This window comes from Echeneis naucrates, chromosome 11 (genome assembly GCF_900963305.1).
Source record: "Echeneis naucrates chromosome 11, fEcheNa1.1, whole genome shotgun sequence".
Classification (NCBI taxonomy): domain Eukaryota; kingdom Metazoa; phylum Chordata; class Actinopteri; order Carangiformes; family Echeneidae; genus Echeneis; species Echeneis naucrates.
Genome location: NC_042521.1, coordinates 19972712 through 20000330, shown reverse-complemented (window position 1 = coordinate 20000330; position 27619 = coordinate 19972712). Strand labels below are relative to the sequence as shown.

Below are 27619 nucleotides of genomic sequence, written 5' to 3'. Positions count from 1 at the left end.
TCAAATTTCTCTTCATATTCATATTGTTCGGCTAAATGTTTTACCCATTTCCTTTTCCAGTAATTGCACGTTTACCTTTCTTTATTTTTTCCTCTGTGAGCTGTAAGCTATACATTTCCCTTTAGTAAACACTTTAAGTACACCCCAAACAGTTCCCCTGTTGATGTCTTAAACTTGTTTAATCTATTCACCAAGTCTTGTAGCAAATTGTTCATCTTGTAATCAACTTGTTTTCAGCCTCCATCTCCCAACACTACTTTTGTCAACATAGATATATTATGTAATTCGACCTGTGCATTATTATATGTAAATGCTATGACTACACTACTGTAGTCTGAAATGGGGTGGTCAGCTTATTCAAAGGTCAACCTATCTCTCAAAGCTGCAAAAGCTGTTCCACTTTATGTTTCAGGATTCAAATCGGGCTGAGCAGGATTAGTATCCGTTCCCTAAGTCTTCCTCACATGAATCCATGTATTGGCCAACTATGGAATCTCCTACCCCACATACATATGCCCACTTTGTGGACATATTACCAGAAAGTGGGGGTGTCCATCCCTCTCATAGGAGTGTTTTGGTCCACTCCTCCCACTCCTTTGACATCATCAAAGCAACTGTCTAACATTCCAGAACAAACTCTATAAATTCATTCAGGATACAAATGTGCTATGTAGGTATTGCAGGACTGTGTTGAGGAGCAATTTATATTCAAATCTGTTTTTTATAATGAATCTTTTATAAAAATGTGAAATCATGAACCAGAATTTCTGATGATAAAAGACTATTCTTTTTTGTATTTTTTTGTATTTTGTAATGATAATTTTTTAATTTGAAATCACACCTCTGTTTGTGCTCACACCAAATTTCAGAAGACAGAGCTTCCATTTACTATTTTGTGACCCAGTATTATTGATTATTATGATTTCTATTATTCATTTTTGAAGTGCTTCAAACATTTAAAACGCTTACCTTTCTTGGCTGCTTGGTCTTGACAGTTTTCATAGGTGCAGGGTCCCCAGGTGGTCCATATAGACACCTCACAATCTTCAGGACAGCTTATATGGCAGAGCTGGGTGGTGTTTGGCAGAGGATCCTGGCACAGATTACTGTCCACTGGCCGCCATGCTGTGGAGATATGGACAGGATCAATTATGATTTGATGAAAAGTGTCTCATCTAAGAAAAATGTAACTGAATACATTACATGGTCAGAAAAGAAACATGAACAGAAAAAAATATGAACATGTTCCTCAGTTCTTATCATTTGCGATAAATACTCCAACGTCAACAGCCGCACTTGTAGTTTGTCAACTGGATGGAGCCAATACAGAGGTGCTAGTGTCAAGTGTACTAGACCACTGTTGCAATGATAGACAGTAAAAAGGACAAGGATTTATTTATGGTCATTATTTTGTGTTAAAATAAGTATTTCTTTTGAAGCTTTATAATATGTGTTTAGAATTTGACTAATGGCCATCTTGGTTTCTTGAAATTGGAAGAAATTACGTTTGGAGAAAGCAGTTGCCACACCTAAATATATATTGTTACAGGCCTAGCCTGATGTTGTATATACCTGTGACGTGGGAGATGGGCACTGTGTGTATGTGTGACATCAGTATGTGTGCGACGAGAAGAAAGTACAGTAGGCCATGATGGTGAAGGAGTACATCCAAGTGATACAAAAAGTTTTTGTGTAGCAGCCACAGTGAAGAGAGTTTTGTTGCTGTATTGTATGATGACCGTAACTCTGCAGAAGAGGAAATAAATGCAATCTCCTTGTTCAAATGTACCAGTCCCAGTTTTGTTTTGTGTTTTCAATTTAAACCAGAGACCTCTTACTAACAGTTCGGGATCCACAGTCTGGATAGTTAACAATATATATCCTCCTTTATGGTCTGTTGCCTTTAAATAACACCTTCATTTTAAAAGCTCATTTGAAGCTTATTCAAAAATTGTTACCTGAGGTAAGAAATCTATTGAGAAGTTCACATGGACTTCATTACAATCTAACTTCTTTTTACAAGTCACTCGCTGATGGTCATTAGATAGAAAGCAGGTTTAAGGCTCTTCAACGCTGGCCTCAATTCACAGCCCCAGAGTCCACATCATCTGTTAGTGTCAATGACTAAACCCAATTTCAGTCAAACAGCACTTATTTTAAAAAAGTAAGTAGAACTGTAGGTCATGAATGTGCATTTCAGACATTATTCTGTCCTGGCAGATACGTCACTTGTAATGTTGACAGATAGTGTAGGAGAGGGACAGGGTCCAGAGGCCTTGTCTCTGTTCATGTGTCAGTATGAGAGGCAGGTCACCAGGACCTGTCTTTGTGTGTTGGCCCTGTGATGGAGTGGCAATCTGTCCAAGGTGTACCCCGCCCTCGCCTGGAACGTTGGCTGGGATTGGCTCCAGCAGCCCCTTGACCCGTAAATGGAAAAAGCAGTAGAAGATGGATGGATGTATATTTTCCTTGTACAAAAAACCCATTTACTAGATTGTTGTTACAATAGTCGACAAAGATGAGTCTCCATTTTGGTCTATTGGAGATTAACATTAGATATACTTCAGTATATTAATAGACACAGAAGGCTAATAGGTCATTATACAGGCATCAATTGTTATTAAAACAAGTTAGTCGGGCAGCTTTCTTCCACCTGAGAAACATTAGGAGAATCAGAAACATCCTTTCTCAGGATGATGCAGAAAAACTAGTCCATGCATTTGTAATTTCTAGGCTGGACTACTGTAACTCATTACTATCTGGATGTCCAAACAAATCTCTAAAAGGCCTTCAGTTGATTCAGAACGCTGCTGCACGAATATTAACAGGAACTAGGAAAAGAGATCATATCTCTCCTGTGTTAGCTGCTCTTCATTGGCTGCCAGTAAAATATAGAGTAGAATTCAAAATCCTTCTTTTAACATATAAAGCTCTTTATGGCCAAGCTCCATCGTATCTCAGAGAGCTCATAGTTCCTTACTGTCCTAGCAGGCCACTCCACTCTCTAGAAGGAGGTTTACTTGTGGTTCCTAGAGTCTCCAAGAGTAAATCTGGAGGCAGATCGTTCAGTTATCAGGCTCCTCTTCTATGGAACCAACTCCCAGCATCGGTCCGGGGGACGGACTCTTTAGTAACTTTCAAGACCAGGCTTAAAACTTTCCTATATGACAGAGCGTACAGTTAAAAAGTCCTCTACTCTTTAGGTATGCTGCTATAGGCCTAGGCTGCTGGGGGAAGGACTGAGCTTCTCTCTCTCTGTCTCTCCCTGTCACCCTCTCTCCCCCTCTCCCTCATTCTCTCTAACTCCCTCCTTGCATGCACTGATAAAAACCATCCTTCTTAAAAAAATAAAAAAAAAAAAAAAAAACTGTTTCACCCAGTTCTAAGCAATTATACTGCATTTACTAACCATGTTCTGCCAAAGTCTCTGTCTCTCCCAGTTCCTCTCCTCTCTCTCCCTGTCCTCATCCTGCAGGTGGTGACTCATCACCATCCCATGTTCCTGCAACACCTGCTGGTCCCATATTTAATGAATTCTGTACTACAGCTCAACTCCATGAACTTCATGCAACAACATGTTCCTGCCTACACCCCCCCCCCCCTCCAATGCCTGTCTCTCTCTCTCTCTCTCTCTCTCTCTCCCACTCTCAACCCAACCGGTCGAGGCAGATGGCCGCCCCCCCTGAGCCTGGTTCTGCTCGAGGTTTCTGCCTCTTAAAGGAAGTTTTTCCTTGCCACTCTTGCCAAGTGCTTGCTCATCGGGGGATCTGTTGGGTCTCTTTAAATAAATTTATAAAGAGTTGGTCTAGACCTGCTCTATATGTAAAGTGCCTTGATGTAACTTTGTTATGATTTGGCGCTATACAAATAAATCTGATTTGATTTGATTTGATTAAATATATACAATTGTGAATTATGATCCTATTAATGATGATCCAACTTTCTTCCACACAGTTTTCTTGCAATTGTCCGACATATCAGCTGACCCAACAATGAGCATTGGAGGGGACTTTAACACAGTCCTAAATATTTCTATAGATCGTTCTCATAACTCAATGTACATAGAGGAATCACAATCAGCCAAAGTATATGGATGACTTTGGAATTGGTGATGGCTGGAATATATCTTTTTCTCCCCAGTGCAACACTCTTTTTCAGTAATGAACTTTTTCCTCTCAAACTGTTACATAGCCCAAAGAATCAACACCAGCAATGTTCCCGCTAAGATGCATGGTTGTGCAATCATGCACTGCTCTCACGTACTCCTCACACAGCAAATTCTATGCAGCGCATAAATTAAAATCAAACCTGAACTGCACATAAGCATAACACATTACAATTTATTCCGAAACTTGTTAACATCCCAGGTTTTTTGGACCAGGGTGGCTGATGTTGCTCATTGAGTTTGTGTGTTTGCTCAGACACATGAACAATTAGGGGTATAATTGAACAGCAATATACACCAATTTATAATCACTGATCATGCACCAGCGTCCCTCCACTTCCAAATAGAATCCACCCTGAAACTATCCTCCACTTGGCACTTCAACACCTCATTACAAAAGGATCCAGGATTTGTCTTGTTAATAGAGAAGGAATGGGCAAACTCTTTGGAAACAAATGACTATCCAAATTTATCTCCGTCTCTAATTTGGGAAACTGGGAAGGCTGTAATCAGATGCAAAATTTGCCTTGGAGTGTTTAGTAGGAAGCAACTGGACTTCTTTATCTTGTTTGAAGACATTTTGCCTCTTTCATCTATGCCTCTCTGTGTATAAAGAAGACTCAACTACAAAATTCAAAATTAAAATGACTATATCTTAAAAAAACAACAACAACAAACAAACAAAAAAAAAAACAACTGAGTTAATATTACAACAACTCAGATACCAACATTTTGAACACAATAAGTCAGGTAAATTTATCTCAATCACCCCAGGAAATCAATCATATATGCTGTAACTTTTATCAAAACCTGTATTCAACAATAAACAACCCAAACCTAGAAGATGTTCAGTTCTCGAAAATGTACATCTGCTTCAACTAGCTGAAGAACAAAGAAACATCTTAGATGTGCCCCTAACCCTTAATGAACTATTAACTGCTTTAGAAAGTATGCCAGCAGAGAAGGCTCCAGCTCCAGATGGCTTCCCTGATTAATTTTTAAAACATTTCAGTGTAGGTGCCTCTATTCTCTGAAATAGAATAGAGCCCAATCAAATGCAGCTGGAATTTAATTACTCATAAAAACCACATAGAGATAATAATGCAACACTCCCTTCAAACTACCACCCTCTGTTGTTGATTGGTGTCGTTAACCCTAACCCTAACCCTACCTTTGAAGAGTCATTTATCCACTGGATATCTCGACTGTACAAAAAAAAACAAAAAAAAAAAAACGGAATGTAGCTTCTACCATATATAGTCATGTTTGGGATTAACATAATTAAGATATGCTATTTTAGCATGATGTGCAATAACTTAGAATTTCCTAAATTCAGTTATGCTGACAGAACCTAATGCTTTTTGGGTAAGATAGCAAATCGCATGTACAACTCCGGAACAGAAGGTGGCAGTAGTGTGCGAGCAGGGAGTGCATGGAGCATCTGGAAGAGACAGGAGAGCGGACAGTAAATTCAAAATAAACCACTGCACTCAATGTGAACTTGTTATTTTCAGCTTTATGATTTTCAACAATTAATTTCACTGTTTTTGTACTGCGCTCATTTATTCCACGTGTGCTTAGTGTCGTGTTAGTGTTAGCTCACATTAGCGGTTAAGCACGCACGCAGACAGACACATACACACCTTTTGTCGGTAACGCGGTTAACAAAATCGTGAAGCAGATGTCTGTTTTCGTTTAAGTATATAAAGAACGTTAGAGCTTAAGCGTTTGTTGTCATGTAAATATCTAAAAAAAACAGTTAAAGCTTAAGCACGCCTGTGAAGTTTCCCTTTATTATCTGATATGTACCAATAATTATAGAATCACCGATATGTTGTCATCCAACCATTTAACTTACTTTGCCACGAATCTAAAATCTTACAAACTCTGAAACAATCTCACTCTGTATTTTAATGTCAGGAATATGATTTAATTTGGCTTTTTTGTTTCCAATGATCAAAATATTAAAATTACTTGTATTTTGATCTTCTCCTTTTATCATGCTAAGACTGCAAGGGGAGAGGCTGGTTGCCCTAGTACTTGCAAGAATTAAGATTTGTGGCAGAGTTAGTTAAATGGCCAGACAAAATACACTCAGCTTCACATTACTCATTCAATTACTTCACATTTTGTCTCTCTCTCTCTCTCTCTCTCTCTAGATCTCTCCTTCACCCTCATTAATTGCTTTCTTTCTCTGGTCATCACAGAAATTTAAGACCAAGTTTGTTGCGTTATTCACCTCAACTGCCACCCTTTCGCAGAAGTGTCCCGGAAAAGGTGGTCGTCTGCCAGTGACAGGCCCGAGCGTATAGATAAGTAAGGATGACATGAAAAGGGGAAGCTATGGTATATCAAGATAGGATTGGCTAAGCCTTACTCTAGAGTCATGTGGAGATGCAAGGAGTGCAGTGTGTGTTTTCAGAGTAGGAATGAGCTTCTCAAACATGACTAATGCACTGCAATATGCTACTCTACTCATACCTGTATTGAAATTGCCTGTGTAATTTCAATACGCTGAATGCCATGCACATCCACATATCAAGAGTTCATCCCAAACCTGATTCTCAGAAGCCTCTGGAATTGACAACATTTAGTTGTCCTTTGTGGTAGTCTTTCTACTGAAAGAGATTTTTTCTCACATTTAGGCATTCTTTTCAATAGCAATGAAACTGTTACCTGTGTTTTCAGGGATCATAATTACAAAACGAATATCCACGGAACATATCACAAAAACAGGAAACACAAGCCCCATATGCTAAATGATTTCAAACCAGGCATAGTGACTACAACTGGAGTTGTCTGACAATGCAGAGCAAGATGCACTTAACTCGGTTGACTCTGCAAAGGAAATAAAAAGCGCTTTTCCAAGTGAAGATGTGGAAGACTCTACCTAACACAATTCAGCGAAATTTAGATGCAGCTTTATTCAAACTTGATTTTGCTCATGTGTCAGCCACAAAAATGGATGAGTTTCCCAAGGAATTGCACTTATTGTTTAGTGCAGGCACATTTCCCCTCTCTGTAAACCTTATTGAAGATGTACTCAGGAAACATGGTTCCACATCTGATAGGTCAGGGACAACTGAAATAGCCACCATCCTCTCAGCCTCTCACCCCTTGCTTAAAGCTATAGGTGAGGGTGGCTGTTTGAACACACCATATCTCCGCAACAAGTTTTACAGAGAGAACTTTAATGTCATTTAGCCCGTTGAGTATGTACTTGATGAAAAGGAAAATAAAAGCTGCAAGTATGTGCCTCTACTGAAGAGGTTGCAACAGCTCTTACATAGAAAGGATGTTGTGGATAAGATTGAGAACCATAGAGCCTATCAGAGTAATGGGATAACTGGAGAACAGCATACTTTGAAGTCATTTCAGGATGAGTCTCACTTTAAGGAGAACAGTTTCCTTTCAGGGGATGAGTTGAGAATTTTGCTCACGTACATAGATGACGTCAAGGTATGCAATCCTTTGGGTACATCTCATAGAAAAAACAAGCTCTGTGGAATCTACTGGACACTCAGTAATTTGCCTCCAGGCTCTCATTCAGTACTTTCCTTGATTTACTTGGCAGTCTTGAGAAAATCTGATGATGTGAAGAAGTATGGTTTGACCAAGTCTTGCAACCACTTCTACAAGATTTAAAACCCCTTGAGTAAGATGTTCTTGCTGATAACCTTGGTGCTCACACTATTGCAGGTTTTAATGAAAGTTTTACTTCAGGGCACATATGCTGGTTCTGCACTGCAACACGAAAAGAGATCCAAACAAAAGATTTAAGATCAGGTTCATTAATTCCGAGAACCAAAGAGCTACATGAAACAAATGTGGACTCTGTCCAGAAGGATGGGTCAAACTGTTTGGGGGTCAAAAGACCCTTGCTTACTTTAATGTTCTCTCAGGTTATCCCCCTGATATCGTGTACAATGTGTTTGAGGGTGTTGTGCCTGTAGAGCTTGCACACTGTTTGTCAGTGTTAATATCCAATAATTATTTTAATCTTGAGCATCTCAACCAACCCATCTCTGGTTTTCCGTACAAGTGGTCAGACAAGACTAACAAGCCTCATGCAATTCCACACACATTCTCTAAAACAATTGGGGCGAATTCCCATGAGAACCTGGCCCTGCTAAGATTTCTCCCATTCATCATTGGGCATTTGGTGCCACAGGGTGACAAGGCTTGGCAAATTCTAATGGATTTAGAAGATGATGCAGAGCTTTTGGTTGCTCCAACACACACTGAGGAATCCATTGCTTACCTTGAGTGCAAAATTTCAGAGCATCACAAAAGATACCAAGAACTCTTTCCTCATATGCAGCTTCTACCCAAGCATCATTACTTGGAGCACTATCCTCTGCTCATCAGGATGTTTGGTCCCCTATTTAGTCTCTGGATCATGCGATTTGAGGCCAAGCACAGTTTCTCGAAGCAGGTCATTCGACATTCAAACTGCTTGAAAAATGCGCCCCTCACGCTAGCTGTCAAGCACCAGCTCATGATCACATGATCACATGAGAGCATCAATTTTGAAAAGATCACAGGTGTCTCAACTGTTGCTGTTGATGTTGTAAAAAAATAAATAATGGAGAACGAATATTAACAGGAACTAGGAAAAGAGATCATATCTCGCCCGTGTTAGCTGCTCTTCATTGGCTGCCAGTAAAACACAGAGTACAATTTAAAATCCTTCATATATAACATAACATAACATATAAAGCTCTTAATGGCCAAGCTCCATCATATCTCAGAGAGCCACTCCACTATCTAGATGGAGGTTTACTTGTGGTTCCTAGAGTCTCCAAGAGTAAATCTGGAGGCAGATCTTTCAGTTATCAGGCTCCTCTTCTATGGAACCAACTTCCAGCATCGGTCCGGGGGGCGGACTCTTAGACTCTTTAATATTTTCAGGACCAGGCTTAAAACTTTCCTGTATGACAGAGCTTATAGTTAAAAAGTTAAAGTCCTCTACTCTTTAGCTATGCTGCTATAGGCCGAGGCTGCTGGGGGAAGGACTGAGCTTCTCTCTCTCTCCACCCCCCCCCCCCCCTTCCTCCCCCCTGCATACGCTGATAAGAACCATGCTTCCTAAAAACCACTGTTTCTCCCAGTTCTAAGCATGTGTACTGCATTTACTAACGTATTCTCCCAAAGTCTCTGTCTCCCCCTGTCCTCATCCTGCAGGTGGTGACTCATCACCATCCCATGTTCCTTCAACACCTGCTGGTCCCATATCTTCATGAATTCTGTACTATAGCTCAACTCCATGAACTTCATGCAGCATCATGTTCCTGCCTACACCCCCCATGCCTCTCTCACTCTCTCGCTCTTTCCCTCTCTCTTTCTCTCTCTCTCTCCCATTCTCAACCCAATCGGTCGAGGCAGATGGCCGCCCCCCCTGAGCCTGGTTCTGCTCAAGGTTTCTGCCTCTTAAAGGAAGTTTTTCCTTGCCACTGTCGCCAAGTGCTTGCTCATCAGGGGATCTGTTGGGTCTCTTTAAATAATTTTATCAAGAGTTTGGTCTAGACCTGCTCTATATGTAAAGTGCTTTGATGTAACTTTGTTATGATTTGGCGCTATACAAATATATCTGATTTGATTTTGATTTGATTTAGAACATTGAGCAGATGTTTCCTGGCACAAGAGAGGTACACATGACTAAATTTGTGTCAACCAACGGTGTACATTTCAGAAAGGGCATGATTCTAGCTCATTGGTCTACAAGTTGGCTACCTGAGTTCAGACAGATTGATCACATTTTTGTCTTACAAGAGACAGATTTTTGTGGTCAAGAGACTTTCTGGGTTATAGTGAGCACCACAGAGCCTTTGAGCTCATGGCATGTCCAATCACTGGGACAGATCTGATTGAATTTAGTAATCTGGCAGTGGACTACCTTGTTAGATCTCGGAGAATGGTGACACTCAAAAGACACATAAGTATTTAAGGTGTGCTAACATTAAAATTTACATATCAATGAACATAACGCGTGTAAATATACACACTACCAGCCATAAGTTTAGTTCCAAACTTTTGACTGGTAGTATATATATGATATTCATATTTATGTCTGTTTTAATTGCCTAATTACAAAGTAATTGATGAAAAGCTTAGGGTTTTATTTCCATGACACTTGTTTCCCATATTTAATGAGTGATGCATTAAATGTTTTATTTTTTTCTGATTTTCAGAGTGATGTGAAATGGCTGCTTCAGTAAAGCACAGAATTATACTTGGGGAAAACGATTCCCAGCCACTGATCTTACTGGATGGGCTTCCAGCGACTGTTCCTGAACTTGTTGAGCACATTAGGAGGCAGTGTGGAGTCCAGTGTGACTTCATGTATCAATTCATGGAAGCTGAGTTTGGCAATGAATTTACCAACTTGACTTCTCTATCAGACATCGAGGACAAAAGTATCATAAAGATTCTGGCCTGCCTGGCACTCCACCCCTTCTTACTCAACTGCTGCTACATCTCGCTGTAGTGATGACTCATTACTTTCATGTGGCTCATGTGACACCAACATTTTGTCATCTCCTGATTCTGCCACATCAAGATCATCTGGATGGCCAGTTGTTTTTGTTGTTCCCAAATTCCCATATGATTGTGAGCTGCAGCTGGAAAATGCCAATGCCACATTCAAAGCAACTGGAACTTTGCTCGACCCTGACATCAGACTTAAAACTGATATTCTTGACGGTTTAGCTGAAGCAGTTGTGCAGTACAAAGTGTACCCCACTGAAAGTGAGTTTGAAGAGGTAGCAGAAGCCCTTGTATCATCACATCCATGTTTGAGAGAACCAGGCTCTGCCACTGGATATGGTGGCTGTAAAATTAGTGTAATCTCGCCAACTACAGAAGGAAGCTCAAGTGGTTTGGATGCCCAGAGGTTGAACTAAATTCCTTAACAAATAAACCTGCAGAAAAGAGCAGTCTTGCTTATGGTGTGAAGAAGCCCAGAAAAGCTGAGGTGAACTACTGCCCCTCCTACCCATCAGGTGAATCTGCGGACACTTGAAAAGATAAGGGAGAACTTTTTTTACAGAAGCTAAGAAAAGGAAAAATGAGGACACAGTCTCAGCAATGATGACCAAGACCTTTGTTCATAGAAGGCAAGAAGTTATTTGAGATGCACTCATGATTGTAGTTTTTCACTCAATCAAAACTGCTCCAGGTCTTTGGCAAGAAGGGTGGTGCTCAGGGAAGAAAGATAGAGTATCCTGATACCCATGACACAGGTAAAACAAAGGGGACACACTGCCAAACTACCACTGTAATGTTGACATTTTAGGAGGAAATGTCATGGGGAGAAGAGGGAAGTAAGACAACTTGGAAAGAGGGGAAACCTTTTCACTTTAAGAGTGATTTGATTATAATTCAGACTTTTGGTAGATTTGACCAAGTGAACTCAAATAACTTTATCCCTTAACAATCCAGGCTGTGCCACTTATTGACTTTCCACTGCCAGTGCCTACTCTACTAGATTTTGAGAGGGTTTCCACTACCTGTCATGCATATATCTATCATAAAAATGACTGATAAAGATGAAATGGGTCACATTTGGAAGAAAAAAATTGCCCTTTGTTTAATGTGGCATTATGTGCGTGACATTAAGTCTCCCTGTTGGTTAAAATGGTTTTCCTCACGTTTTTGTTTCCTGGCATACATTGTGCGGCCCACATACTCAGACTGACAACACTGATGTGAAAAGAGAGTGCATCGTCAAGGCGCTATCGGTTTACCTGAATGAAGAGCCAGACAAAGTGGTGAAAGAACGCATGGTATGTAATTTAGCTTTTATTCTCTAGTTCTTATATCATAGATCACACATTATGTTAATTAAGTCGTTGCGTTGTATTAGCCATGTGCCCCATTGTTTAATCTGTATGATATTTATGGTTGTATTTACTTTTTTCAGGACTCTGATGTTGACAACAGTCAAGCTGAAATGGAGAAATCTTTGGTGTATTTGTGATTCGCAGAGAAGGTGCAGAGCTTGATGATGGTCGAGAGCTGGGTAATGTACCAGTAGCGGTTGCAATGCTGTTTGCTTTAGTTTATGCACTCAATCTCAGCTACCCTCCCGAATGGAAATACACTTTCAAAGCTCTGCTGAAACTCATCATGGGGCTTGATGGACAGAGGTTGTCTAAGAAACTGGAGGTGCTGAAAACCCTGCTTGCACGTAAATATTTTGTAGGGTAACTGTGAGGGGTTTTCAATAATGAAGGTATCCCAGAGGCATGTTGGGGAAGGAGGGAGGGAGCTGTTCAATCAGTATTAGTGTTTAGTGTTTAGTCTAGTGTTTAGTTTTAAAATAACAACCTGTTTTTATGTTACATTGCTCCCAATTGTTGCAGAAATGTGGAGAAACCACTTGTTCTTTGTTAACCTATTTCTGTCTTAACAGTGCTTCAAAATGTTGCCCTGTTTCAGTTTCAAGGACATGTGTATGAGTATTTCACTGTATTTTTCCATGCAAAAGCAAAGATGGCAAATATTTATTTATTTTTATTTAAAATGCAAGGCTGCACAAGAATGCACTTTTATTTTTTTATTGTATTTAATTTTTTGCAGAGCCAGATGTTCTTCATGGGCAATAGTTCAATCTCAAGAAATCCTGTTTGCTTTTAGGTGTTTCCTAACTTGATATCAACTGTCATGAACTAGGATGAGAAATTTTGACATTTTTTTAAGGTAAATACTGATGTCAGAATTGACTTTTATTGCGTTATTACTCTTGATTTTCATATGACTGACATAAGTCAGTCTGTGACTGACTGTGAAAACAAGTTCGCAGCCAAGTGTGAAGCAGCAGGGATGAGGATCAGCACCTCTAAATCGGAGGCCATGGTTCTCAGCAGGAAACTGGTGGCATGCAAACGCCGGGTAGGAAATGAGTCCTTACCTCAAGTGAAGGAGTTTAAGTATCTTGGGGTCTTGTTCACGAGTGAGGGTAAGATGGAGCATGAGATCGGCCGGAGAATCGGAGCAGCGGGGGCGGTGTTGCGTTCACTATACCGCACTGTTGTGATGAAGAGGGAGCTGAGCCAGAAGGCAAAGCTCTCCATCTATTGGCCAGTCTTTGTTCCTACCCTGACCTATGGTCATGAGCCATGGGTCATGACAGAAAGAATGAGATCGCGGTTACAAGTGGCTGAAACAGGTTTCCTCAGGAGGGTGGCTGGAGTCACCTTTAGAGATAGGGTGAGAAGTTGGGCCACTACTTCGCGTGGAAAGGAGCCAGTTGAGGTGGTTCGGGCATCTGTTAAGGATGTCACTGGGACGCCTCCCAAAGGAGGTGTTCCTGGCATGTTCAGCTGGGAGGAGGCCATGGGGCAGGCCAAGGACCAGCTGGGGAGATTATATCTCCACTCTGGCCTGGGAGCGCCTTGGGATCCCCCAGTCAGAGCTGCCCAATGTGGCCGGGGAAAGGAAAGTTTGGGGTCGTCTGCTTGAGCTGCTACCTCCGCGACCCGGCCCCGGATAAGCGGTTGAAGATGAGATGAGATGACATAAGTCTTGTCTGATCAGCATGATTAATTAGTTGTGTTGGACCCTCAAAAAAATCATTTGTTGGGTGAACATAAAAAAATTATGGAAAATATTTCCACCAAATTATAGTATGCTAATTAATTGCTAAATGCTATTAAATGCTAAAATTATTTTGTTGAGTGTATCATTTTAAATATAGTTGTACCTATTCCATTAAATTGGGTCACCTACACTTAAATCAAACATGTTGAACTAACCTGTAAAAGTACTTTCCATATTTTTTTTATGTTCCCCAGACAATTTTTTTTTTATTTATAGCTCACCCAAGGTTACAGTCACTACTAATTGGATCAGCTTGGGATCCTGCAGACCAAAGTTCCCAAGTTCCCAACACTCTCCGCAGGTAAGATTAAATACTTTGGTATGAATGTCTGACCCAAATTATCAGATTTACGCCACCTGAAGTTTGACCCACTCCTAGAGAGCATCTCTGGTGACCTGGGGCGCTGGAACAATCTTTCCATCTCCATCCAGGTTTCCATGCACTACATTTAATGAAGTATTACTTGGAAAATCAACGGCAATATACAGATCACTAAATGGATACACCCAGATGAAGTTTCTAACTTTTGGCTTGAGCTTGAACAAGCAGCCTGTTACAACATCAGAATCTCTGACTTTCCTTTCATTACCATGGCTTTCGAACATCAAAAATGTTTCAAAAACCCAAGGAGTGTAGTGGAGAATTCCACCAGATCTCCCCACTCCTCCCTCCCTCTTCCTGTCAAGCATCCCAGTGACATCCGCTGGTGGGGCCATTGTTTGGGCCCCCTGGGTTGTGGGGATGAATTGTGGGCCTTGGGGTATCTGTTGGCAGCAGTGAGTGGCTGGTTGCTGAATGAGAGGGCCACTAAGGGGTTGGGTGGGCCTCTCCTATGTACATTAAATCAGGTGTTTCTGGGATTCCTGCCCATTGCCTCCCTGGATCTCTGGAGTTAGCAGCACTGGGTTTGGCATCTCTTGGTGGGCCAGGGGAGCCTGGGCCTCTAACCCAATTCTTGGTCCTTGTGATAGTGTCACTCATATTTAGGGAATCCCCACATGCATGTATGGCTTCACTTACCAGCTCTTGTTGGGTCATATCATAAAGAATTTTTGAATGCTGCCATAAATGGGCTGAGCTTCCTTCTATATATCACTATGTACCCTATCTTTGGCTGGGTTCCTCTGTTAAGACTATTTCACACATCTGGTCTTCCATCTCCATACAGATCTACAGAGAAAATCTTTGGACTCTCATAATTCTGAGTGAGATGGCAACAGCATCCTAAACGCTACTATATTTTACCTTTACCACCTGCTTCCCTTCCCCTATCTATCCTGCTCAATCTTTCTGTCCTTTGTTTCTCCCTAGATCCACTGTGTTATAGCGCTCAATTCCCTGTCTCATAAAGAACATTTCACTCAACAAAAAGATCAACAAACTATCTTTCAGGGAGGGCTGGTGATGGTAAGAGACACACACAAAAATAATAAAAGGTTCAGCTGAAAGATTGAAAGTGCATCAGTCTCAAAAAGCTGACATCCTTTGGCGTTAAACTATGAACAAACAAGTGCAAACAAAAATGAAAAAAAAAAACAAAACGTCAAACTGCTATCTACCTGTATGTCTACATTGTGGCTTCAGTTATTTGCTTTGGCTTAACATAAAATGGATTAAAATCACAAGCAAAAACTAATATTCTCTCACTTATGGAAATATTTTGTCAAAAAATGTAGAGGTACATTTCTGGAATTCTGGACAATGTGGAATAGCTATTCCAGGTTATAGCAGTCTGAAGTAACAGCCCATACAAGAGAGGGACATTCTCAAGACATTCTCCTTTGTTCCACAGACAAAGCCTGCTGCAATAATAATCTTTTCAGCCACAAACTATAAGTCCAGCTGCTATTGGTCAATGTATAGCATGTGACCCAGCTCTACAAAAATCTCTGTTCCTCCTCGATCTCTCTTCTTCCAAGGCTCTTGCTTCCCTCGCGCCCTCTTGGGCTCCTCTCTCTTGGTTCCCAAGTGAGACCTTTCTTTGATTATGTCTGTGCATATTGTCATTCATCCAGGTCATAGTCATATCCGGCCAACAACTGGACTCAGGTTTGTCAAAGACATTTTGCCTTCTTATCCCAGGGGCTTCATCAGTTTGGAACGCATAGATCTGACTAGTCCTCACTAGTCTGACAAACAGTGCAGTTGGACCCGGGTATTTAACCTCTGTGGGAGTGTTCACACATATCACTTGTGGAATTTCACTGACCATTGATAGTCATGTGAGGCCTCCACTGAACGGCCATTGTTAGGAGTCTTGTGAGCTCAATTGTGAACGACAATCATTGTGGTCGGTGGAAATGCATGAAGTCAGTTTCGGGCAGCCATTTTTGCAGGCTGAGTTGTTAATTGTCCTGGGTAATGTTGACAAGGCAGCATATTAGATGGGAGATAGGTGGTGTCGGAGACCCCCTCCCCTGTTTAGAGAAGGTTTCTCCACTTTTACATAAGTGGCTTCTTTTACCAGTCTTTCAAACCATCTGTCATCCCTGTCCAGGATTTTAACATTGCTGTCGGCAAAGGAGTGTGCTTTTCCCTTTAGGTGTAAATAGACAGCTGAAACTGGACCTGAGGAGCTGTGTTAGGCCATGCGTTTAACAGTTGTTTAGTTTCACCAACGTATAGGTCCTTGCATCCCTCACTGCACTGGATTGCATATACCAGGTTACTTTTCTGAGTGTGTGGTACCCTGTCTTTGGGGTGTACTAGTTTTTGTCGGAGAGCGTTGCCTGGTTTAGAACATACTGTCAGGGTCCGTCAGTTCTGTTAGTTAGTTTCTGTTTTGACTCAGTTTTATTTTGGTCGTCACGTCCTGTTTTATTTTGAAGTCATTGTGTCTTCCCTCGTCCTGTCAAGCCCTGTTGATTGCCTTCCCTGTCCTAATGTGTTTCACCTGTATCTTGTTGTCCCCCTCTTCCTTGTGTCGTGGTGTCTACCTCCTCTTGTGCCTGCACAACCAATCCACTCCCTGCCTGCCCCTGTCTCCAGACCTGCCCCTTGTTGTCTTGTTAACAGTTTGTATTTAAGTCTTGGTTTCTGACCTTCTGATCCTCTGTCCTCTTGTCCTTTCATTATACTTGTTATCCTTGTTATCTTTGTCCTGTTCGCCTCTGTTTTCCTGAGAGCCCTGCCATGTTTTTTTGTATTTGCTCCGGTTTTGAGTCCTGCTAATTGTATGGCTATTTATGTTTGTAGTTTTTGTTTTTTTTATTAAAAGTATTTTTGCCACCTCATTCAACCTTCAATCCGCCTGCTCCTGCATTTGATTCCTTCCCTGCATACAAACGTAGCAGAAGGATCCGACCAGAAAAGGACCCAGCAGAGCAGCGCCTCTTTGAAAAGAAGCTTTTGGACTTTGAAAGGGCTGTGAATTGCTTAATTTCACCAAACAACAGCAAAACATAAAGGAAAAGCCATGGGTGAGCCATTTTGTCCCACATTTGGGTCTTTTGTGTGGAGTTAATTCAGGAAGGTCACTTATGCACCTTGAGAATGAGCAAGGTTTAAAAGAAGGCTAAAAGGGAAAACATCCCAGTTCTCAGGCCAGTTACAAAAAATTAAAACAGAGAGACTTGTAAAACACACAGATACATAAAATACATGGATAATAGTTGTTTACTTGTGTATTATTGCTTAAAATCACTGTCACCACCACCCTCATTTCCCAACATCCACTCAAAAAAAAAAATTGGGTGCTAACAAAACTGTCACTGTAGAATATTCTCAGCATAATATGAAACTGACATCATCAGCATTTGATTTCCTGCACCCTAGGAATTTCAGGTCTGTCTGCTCAGTAATGGCACCAATTTACACAAGAACTCATATTTCATGTTTCATGACAGATGAATATTTAATTCCTTTCCTCTCAGTCACTTTCTCTGTCTTTGCCCTTCTCTCTCAACCCAATTGGTCAAGGCAAATGGTTATCCTCCCTGAGTTCGGTTTGTTTTAATAACTATAAAAAGTTTGGTGTAGACCTGCTCCATGTGATAACTGCTTTAAAGTAACTCTGTTATGATACGGCACTTTACAAATAATTTTGACTTTATTTGGTTTGTTTATACATGTGTGCATGTAAGATGTTAATTAATGACATGATAATAACACTAAGTGATAAGTACAGGAAATGAAACCTACCTTCTTTACTCCTGAGAGAGCTGAGGTTGCTTGGTGTATCAGCACTGGTTTGGACACAGTAGACCTCGCGGGTCTGCATCCCACCCCCACACAGCCCTGTTTGGTTTCCGCGCCGTCGGTCCTGTTGGCTCAGCAGCACGTCCGCCCTACACTCTGTCCACTCTGTGGTCTTCCAGCTGTAACTGAGGACAAAGGTGGAAGAAAAAGTTCAGACAACAGACAAAAGAGTTTTGTCCGAATTCAACATATTTTCTTTTGTTCAGATGTTGTAAAAAAAAATGTAAAAGTTTTCAATCCGTATTATTTAAATCCTTCCGGTTAGTCCGTGTTAGTCCGTGTTGGATCCTTGTCCCTTGGCCAGTGTCTCTCTGCCCATGTCTCGCTTGTCCCTTGATCACAGGTTGTCTCTTGGATATGTTTGTGGTCCCTTGGCATATGTTTTCCTGTTTGGTCTGCCTGCCTGCCTCTCTGTTATTATGTAGTTTTTGGTTTTTTGCTATTAAAGTTCAATCTTCACCTCTACACCCGGTCTGTGGCTCCTGCATTTGGGTCCTCATTCCGGCAACGCCCTCACCAATTGACAATGACAATTTACTTGATACATTTCTGGAATGAAGTTGTTGATTCTGATTATATTTTAGAACTTTCTCTGTGTTTCCTGGACCATTTACAACTTTGTTATTCTGCCAAAATGTCAACCAGTTAGATGACAAAACAGATTTACTCTTTACTGGGATCTATATAAGATCCTGTTAAAACAACTAATCTGATTGGTTGGTTCTAATTTATTTTTTTCCTCATCTATTTGATTCTGCAGACAAATTGTTTCCTTTTGAAAATGTATTTGTTTTGTTTCCCAAGCATGTTGTTTCTCTGCATGTTCTTGAAATGTTAACTATTAACTCAATGAATGAAACTTAAACACAGCATAGCTATTGTATACCGATTTTATAGACTCAGTTGACTTTTCAGAGCATGTAGATGAACCCACTCACTTCTACAATCATATCCTTGATCTTGTTCTAACATATGGCATTGAAATTGACAAGTTAACAATTTTTCCTCAAAACTCTCTCCTGTCTGACCATTACCTCATTACATTTGAGTTTACTTTAATGGACTGCACAGCATCAAGGAATAAATTCCGCTATAGAAAATGTTTATCTGAAGATGCTGTGGCTAAATTTAAAGAGAACATTCAGTCATCATTTCCAACAATGCCATATCTAAATTCAAATGAGGATTTCTCTCATACACAGGTTGATGATCTTGTGATTAGCACTATGGTCACACTGTGTTCAAATCTTGATGATGCTGCCCCTCTCAAAAACAAGGTATTCGTGCCTTAAAGCAGATGTTCGTTCCTCACTCAGTGTGCCCTCCAACTGGAGTTTCAGACATCCACCTCTCGTTCTAATCGAGCTAAAATAGCCTATGTTATCTCCCATTTAATAGGCTGGACTAAAGCTTGGGTAACGGCAGAATGGAGTCGCCAGTCAGCCATAGGTGACTCAATGCCCTGTTTCGCAAAGGTTTTTGAAACCGTTTTCACTTGGCAACTTAAGGTCGAGATGCAAAGAAAGCACCAGTGGCCCTGAAGCAAGGTAAAAAGACCGTTTTGGACTATGCCTTAAAATTCTGCAATACAGACAGTGGTTGGAACCAGGTCACCCTGGTGGACTCTAAAGGACCATCTGACGCCACTTGACCTAGCTGCAGAACTGGAGGCTCTGGTGTCCCTGGCGTCACGCGTCGACAAGCAGATGATAACTGATGTTAACCTGGTGAGCTATGAGCTAGTCGAGAGGCTCCAGCTCACCCCTAGACCCCTGGATGAACCCCTGTCTGCTACAGCCCTTGATGGCCGCCTCATTTGCCTACTTAAATCAAATCAAATCAAATCAGATTTATTTGTATAGCGCCAAATCATAACAAAGTTACATCAAGGCACTTTACATATAGAGCAGGTCTAGACCAAAGTCTTTATAAAATTATTTAAAGAGACCCAACAGATCCCCCAATGAGCAAGCACTTGGCGACAGTGGCAAGGAAAAACTTCCTTTAAGAGGCAGAAACCTCGAGCAGAACCAGGCTCAGGGGGGGCGGCCATCTGCCTCGACCGGTTGGGTTGAGAGTGGGAGAGAGAGAGAGAGAGAGACAGGCATTGGAGGGGGGGGGGGTGTAGGCAGGAACATGTTGTTGCATGAAGTTCATGGAGTTGAGCTGTAGTACAGAATTCATTAAATATGGGACCAGCAGGTGTTGCAGGAACATGGGATGGAGATGAGTCACCACCTGCAGGATGAGGACAGGGAGAGAGAGGAGAGGAACTGGGAGAGACAGAGACTTTGGCAGAACATGGTTAGTAAATGCAGTATAATTGCTTAGAACTGGGTGAAACTGTGTTTTTTAAGAAGGATGGTTCTTATCAGTGCATGCAAGAGGGGAGGAAAGGAGAGCGAGCGAGACGGAGGGAGAGAGAAAGAGGGAGAGAGGGTGACAGGGAGAGACAGACAGCGAGAGAGAGAGAGAGAGATAAGCTCAGTCCTTCCCCCAGCGGCCTAGACCTTTTTAACTATAAGCTCTGTCATACAGGAAAGTTTTAAGCCTGGTTTTGAAAATTACTAGGAAATAAGATCATATCTCTCCTGTTAGCTGCTCTTCATTGGCTGCTGGTAAAATACAGAGTAGAATTTCAAATCCTTCTGTTAACATATAAAGCTCTTAATGGCCAAGCTCCATCATATCTCAGAGAGCTCATAGTTCCTTACTGTCCTAGCAGGCCACTCCGCTCTCTAGATGGAGGTTTACTTGTGGTTCCTAGAGTCTCCAAGAGTAAATCTGGAGGCAGATGGTTCAGTTATCAGGCTCCTCTTCTATGGAACCAACTTTCAGTATTGGTCCAGGGGGCAGACTCCCTAGCAATTTTCAAGACCAGGCTTAAAACTCTGTAGGACAGAGCTTATAGTTAAAAAGTTCAAGTCCAATCTACTCTTTTTCTATGCTGCTGTAGGCCGAGGCTGCTGGGGGAAGGACTGAGCATCTTTTCTCTCTCTCTCTCCCTGTCTCTCTCCTCGATAACCATGCTGCTTAGAAAGTCCTGTTTCTCCCAGTTCTAAGCATGTGTACCACATGTACTAACCATGTTTTCCCGAAGTCTCTGTCTCTCCCATACCCTCTCCTCTCTCTCCCTGTCCTCATCTCGCAGGTGGTGACTCATCGCCACCCCATGTTCTGCAGGTGAATGCCTACTTATCCTCACGAATTCCATATCACAGCATCATCTCCATGAACTTCATGCAGCATCATGTTCCTGCCTACACCTGTTTTGTCTTCACTGTTTAGGCCCCATGAGAGACTGATGGCCAGCTGCCAGGAGGGACGTGGAGGAGCACATAGTGGCCTGCCCTACCTGCTCCAGGAACAGGAACTCCAATGCTTCCCCAGCAGGTCTCCTCTAGTCCCTCCCTGTTCTGCATCAAAATCTCCCTTAATTTTGTTACCAGATTCCCTACAACAGAAACTTGCCCATAACACCCTCCCTTCTTCTTCTTACCCCCTTCCAGTGTGTCTTTGATTACCAGCCCCCTCTGTTCCCAGACCTAGAGAAGGAGGTCCGTCTTCCCACCTCTGCCACAATGGTTCAGTGATGTAGGCGAATGTGGACCCGAGCCAGAAACACCCTGCTCTAATAATTGGCAGCAGATCACAGACAGCGCCCAGCTCCAACCTACCAGATGGGCCAGCAGGTCTGGTTGTCCACAGAGGATCTACCCCTTTGAAATGATTCACATAAGCTGGCATCAAAATTTATTTGACCATTCCCTGTGTCCTGTGTTATGAATGACTGCTGTCAGACTCACTCTCCCCAGATCCTCCCAGGTCCACTCCACCTTCCACGTCAAGTGGGTCAAGTCTGTCCAAAAGTCCTTTGGTCCAGCGTTTTCCCCCAGTTTTCCCAGTGAGTTTTTGTGTATCAACCTGTTTTGGATTTTTGGCAACCTTGGACTGATCAAACAACCTCTCTTATACTCCCCATGTTTTTATTTATGGGTCCTGTCTGCCTCAGCAAGCCTGATATCTACCTTTTCATTGGTTAATATCTAAAGTCACTGCTTCAATATCGCCATGGTGAGTGTTCCTCAGGCTCCGATTCAGAAAGTTTATCCATTACGATAATGACGTGGCAGGGCAACATGAGCAATGCCCCCTGGCTTTTGTACAGGGTAGAGTGTCTTGTGTGCATTACCTGACTATGCCTTTTGCATATGGATTTTTCCCAAGAGGAACGTTGCTGTTGTTCAGCTACTTCCAGAATAAAGGTGGCTTGCTGAGTTATACTTTCAACATTTCCATTTAATTCTACAGTATTTTTCTTAAAGCCTTATGGTCACTGTGCCCTGAGTGTGCAAGCTAGTGTGCAATGTTTAAGGTTTACAATGTGTAGTCACTGATCCACATACTGATCCTTCATTGTGAGAGGAATGTTTATGTTAATTCAAAGATGAAAAAAAATTAATAGACTGTACTGAAGTATGTTACAGTGTGAAGGCCGTTTTTGTTGGTGGTGGTGACACAAATCTACATTATCCACACTGACATCACAGATCACAACAGAATGTGTCACCTATGAATGAACGCTTCACCAACCTACAGTGGCTTCTTCCTTCTCCATTTGTAATTGTCTCTGATTCAAAACAGCAGTACTTAATGTTTGATTTTATTTTTTTTGTATATCATCATCTCCATCTCAGCTCCATTCAAGTTTTAATTTTAGCTTTAATTTTCTCTCTTTAGAAGTTTTGTATTCATCCCCAGCAGAATCAGCAGAGTCTTCCCTTATACTCACATAAGGCAGGGTGGCACTCCATCTCCTTGGGGGGCGCAGGGCTGCTTCTCCTCTAGCTCTGGGCAATCCCCTCCTCCACCAATTGGAAATTGACTAATCTTTCTGGTTCGAGTACGTTCACCTTCGGAACTGTTGGGGTCAATGCACTCCTTGGAACAAGCTGACCATTCAGACCATTCGGTCACATCACAGTCTCTGGTCATGACACAGGCCTGGAAGGTCATTGGCAATGTCTCCTGAGAGCACAAGCTGTAAAAGAGTATTGGACACCATTGGCCAAGTTGAAACTTTGGTTGCTGATTAATTGAGGAGACAGATAAACAGATCTGTGTTAATAATTATATTCAGACATCATTTCACAATTAAAGGACAAATGTTTCCATTTGGTAATTATAAATACTTTGTTCTTATATTTTTGTCACTCTGAATAGGAAATTTAGGGTTCCTACAAACTTCGCTGAAGGTGGGGGTTGGGTTGGGGGGGGTGGTGTTGGCATTTTGTGGATTGCGGTATTTTAGAGTCATCAAAAATCTATTCCCTTTCCACAAACCCTTCAACTAAGCAATAGGTTTAATAATGCAGTATGTAACTAAGCTTTCAAAAGAGGATATAAGCCCTAAAATGTGTATGTTTCTGAGGCCATTAAATGTAAAAACCACCATGTCATTTGGACTGACTGGAAAGATTTTTGATTGTTTTAGAATTGAATTCTGTGCTTATAACTGCCAGCGTTCCAAACTAGTAACTCTTGTCAATTAAGACCTTGTGGGCTGATTTTTGTGTGTGTGTGTCCTGATACTTAGATCATTCATGTGAGAACAAAAACAGTGACTTTATTGAAATGTGACGTTTCTTTGTCAGAAATGTTGGCCATCAAGGAAATGGAGACCATCTTGGATTTTCCAGTGGTTAAAATATTTTAGCAAAAGAACAATACTTAATGAAGATACTTATACCAAGTTTAGTATTTGTGTCTACATTTGAAAATGATACCCTATATGATAGGGTACCTATATGATACCCTAAATATATACCTATATTTTGCACTGCATCTTATGATATATGAGATGGGGCAGCAAACATATTCTGAGAACAAAAAAAGTACAAAAACTAAATCGCTGAATTAATAAGAAGATAGAACACAACCAGGGGAATCAAGCTATTTTTTGCACACATGCAGGAAATGATCAAATGCTCAATTGTTTAAAATTTCATCATATGTTGCAATTGGCAAAAACAAATCAGGTTATAAACAGGTTATAGCTAACCCAGTGTCACCATCAAGAGGGTTGTGTCCATACTACAGTATTTCTAGCTATTGCATGAGGTGCTTCCTTTCAAAAAAAGTTGATAAAGGCCCAGTGGAAGTTGCAGTTCAGTGTCAATTCATGTCCTGGACACTAGGGTATAACTGTCAGTTTTAGCTACCACATACAATTAGAATATCAGCCTTTAACTCAGATTCCTGGACCTGGGTTCCCTCTCTGTGGAGCCTGCACAACCTCCCCATGCCAAGTGGGCCCCCCAAGGTAACACGGCCCATACCCGAAGTCAACATGTTCTACTCTAAATTGTCCATAGGTACGCATGTTAGTGCCTGTCTTACTCTATGTCTTGGCCCTGTGAAAAGGCATGAAAAGGAAAATTTCCTCCGATTTGTTACACGCCACCTGCCGTGTCTCTATTCCCCACCAGCTGGGTGCGTCCCACAGTGTGAGAACAACGGCTCTAACTGTCTATTTATATTTATCCAAAACAGAGTCCAGCATCAAGTTTATAAAGTGGACATACTTACTCAGGTATTGTACTCTAATTTGATCACTGTAATGTGCTAAGTGAGATTTGCATGGAAATAAAAGTTATAAATATTCACCTCCCAGGCATTAAAAGCGAATGTATCACAAGATCATTGATTTTTTCACACAGCAATGGACACTGTTTAGTGGGCTCAGCAGAGCAAGAACAGAGAGACAGAATAAGGTCATTCCACCCCCCAGGACTCTAATTCCCTCCATGGCTCTGAGACACCTATGTACTATGCTGGCCAATTAATTGGATAAAGACTACATCTTACAATGAATGTCACAGTGGAGCTTTGATGAGTGTGTTCAAAGTTGTTGAGAAGCTATATGTTCCCTGAGGAGACAAACTGATATAGAAAGATCAGTAATTGAAACTGAAAGCTTGTTTATTCCTAATGGTCCCACACTGTTTTAAGATAATTATTATGTCTCTAAAAAGTTTATACAATTTTATTACAATGAAAATTCACTAATAAACCTCATACATTCACGTAGGATGAATATGTCATGATCTTAAAACCAGTGAGGTACAGCACAAGACAGTCAAAAGACATGCATCCAGTAGTGCTGGCTGCTACTGCTAAAAACTGCAAAAACTAACCTAACACAACAGATATACGAATATATCTACATATCATCCCATTGAATACTAATCAGAATACTGAGTGCAACACACCTAACATCAACCACTTAAAATACAGCTACAAATCAACCAATTAAAATCTATTTACAAAGACCCCAATCGGACTGAAGTTTAATCTGTCAATTGACCAACTAGAATATGTCTAGAATTTATATTTATATATTTATATTGTTAAAATACAGCTACAAATTAATGTATCAAAGCACAGCTAAAGGTCAACCAATCAAAATACATTAGAAAAACCACCAGCCAGTCACAAAAAAGTTGCACCTAATATCACAATAGAGCTGCAAATCAACTATCAAATCAGAATACTGCTACAAAAAAACTCAAAAGAAATAATGAGATCGAAACTGTTTTATATGAGGTCAAGTGAAGGTTGTCAGATTTCCTTCATTAGTATAGTTAGTCTACAAGCTATCATTCTTAAATAAAAAAAAAATATAGAAATAAAAATTTACGTCATTGGAACATATGATTGTAAATGAAACCAGACATGTAGGTGAAATATATCTGTAAGGTGACGAATGAAGAAACATGTTTAATTTATTCTTACCTGAGTGCTTCAACATTCCCGCTCTTGTGGACACATGCAACCTCTCTGGTCTGGTAGCCAACCTCCAAGTTCCAGAATTTTCCTCCTGGGCGATTCTGACGATTCCTGTTCCCCTTCCTCTTCATCAGTTCTTTCTTTTGAGGATCCTTTGGCTTGCCCCTTTCCTTTACCCTTTGTCGAACTTTCTCTCTCATTTTCTCTCTTTTCTCCTTGTTCTTAGCCTTTTTACGGCCTTTGGGCCTTTCTGCCTGTCGGGAAGGCCAGTCTGGATTCCAATTTGCCCTCAGTTTTTTGTTTGGTTTTAATGGCTTGTCACCATCTCTGGACAATTTATCTCCATCTTTGGACCATCTGTCTCCTTTGTTCTGTTTGCCATCCTCGCTGATCTGTTTGTCTCCTCTTTTTAACTGCATATCACCCTCACCAGACTGTTTAATAACCTCCTTGGACTGCTTATCAACTAGTGTGGATGCTTTTTTGATCTTTTTTGATTTGCCTCCCTCTATGTGAAGTATATCACTTTCCAAGAGTGGTTTGGTAGCTTCTCTGGCTTGCCTTGAAGGGAGGATAGAGCAGGGCCCCCAAGGTCCCAATCTCAGGCTATACAGCATCTCCTCTCCCTCACAGGACCATGGATGGCATGTCTGAAACTCAGTCAGGTTTGGGCAGGCTGACCCACCAAACAGTGGCGGAGCAAGGATATAGCGAATACGGTTCTGTAAGCCCAACCCACAGGTTTTTGAACAGGGCGTCCACAGGCTAAATTCCGACACCACACAGTCCTGAGGACAGGGAATAAGGCAGGCCTGCTCTAAGCGTGGCTTCGGTTCAAAGTATTCACAGATTGCATCCTCTGCAGGCTCTCCGTTCATTTTCTGAACACAGCCCACCTCACGAGTTTGGATGCCCTCCTCTCCTCGTGTGCAAACAGCAGGGCGCTGAACCCCAGCACTGCGCATTGACACTGGGACACACTGGTTCCAAGCACCCAGCTGCCAGTCATATAGGTCTTTGTGCCAGTCACACACTCTGAAACAGCTCTGCTGGTTGACTGGCCTCTTTATCTGATCGCAATTGGTTTGCAGGGTGGTCCAGCCTTCAGCGTGGGCACACCATACCGCCCTGCTCTGGCTGCCTCCAGGACCACATTCACTACCCATACACCGACCCCATGGACCTGTAAATAGTAAGACAATACCATGGTCAGGGAAAGGTCAACATGAGACTGAAATACATAAAATCATAACTGTTGATGAAGTGGGGTAATAGACCTGTTGAGTGGCCTATCGGACATTCATTTTATTCAGATTGGGTGGTAAAATCTGTCAGTCACACAGTAGTCATACTCCAATACAAGCTATGCCTCTGGTCTATTTTACTCAAAATGGAACCATCAATCATAGATGAATATTGTAATCCACTGAAGATGACTTGGAACTAGACTATGAGACCATAAACTTTAAACTTTTCAACATTTTTATGCATGATCCATGTAATAAATGCTAATTATTTGCTATAATTGAGCCAATACTGAATGAATTGGAAGCACAAATTTGTCTCCCAACAGCTTTCTCAGTTTGAAAATCAGGGCAGCTGGATGACTGTTTAAAGCAAAAGGTTCAGCCCTAAAACTACATGGAGATATATACAAGGTTTTGCTCAAGTATCATCTCTCAAAATGATAAACAGCTGGAGAACACAACGTTGTTGACTTTAACAGTTTGAAAGACTTTAAAAACAATTTTCTTTTCTATTTATGTGTCTTTCTAATGAAACCTGGTAAAATATGCTGTGTTGTGTACATTGTAAGCATTGCTTTCCTGTTATGACATTACTTTTCAAGATAACTTCAATGGAAAAAA

The 27619-nt window shown here is 41.3% G+C and overlaps 1 protein-coding gene across 1 annotated transcript in view; it reads right to left on the bottom strand.

Moving 5' to 3' along the window:
• Positions 1-27619, bottom strand: part of thsd7aa (thrombospondin, type I, domain containing 7Aa) — a 160070-nt gene that overhangs the window by 77374 nt on the left and 55077 nt on the right. The window contains exons 2-5 of the mRNA XM_029514874.1: positions 25758-26934; positions 22756-23004; positions 17907-18088; positions 970-1125 (exon numbers count right to left, since the gene is read on the bottom strand). Coding sequence (XP_029370734.1) covers positions 970-1125; positions 17907-18088; positions 22756-23004; positions 25758-26934 — 1764 coding nt within the window. The remainder of the gene's footprint in view (positions 1-969; positions 1126-17906; positions 18089-22755; positions 23005-25757; positions 26935-27619) is intronic.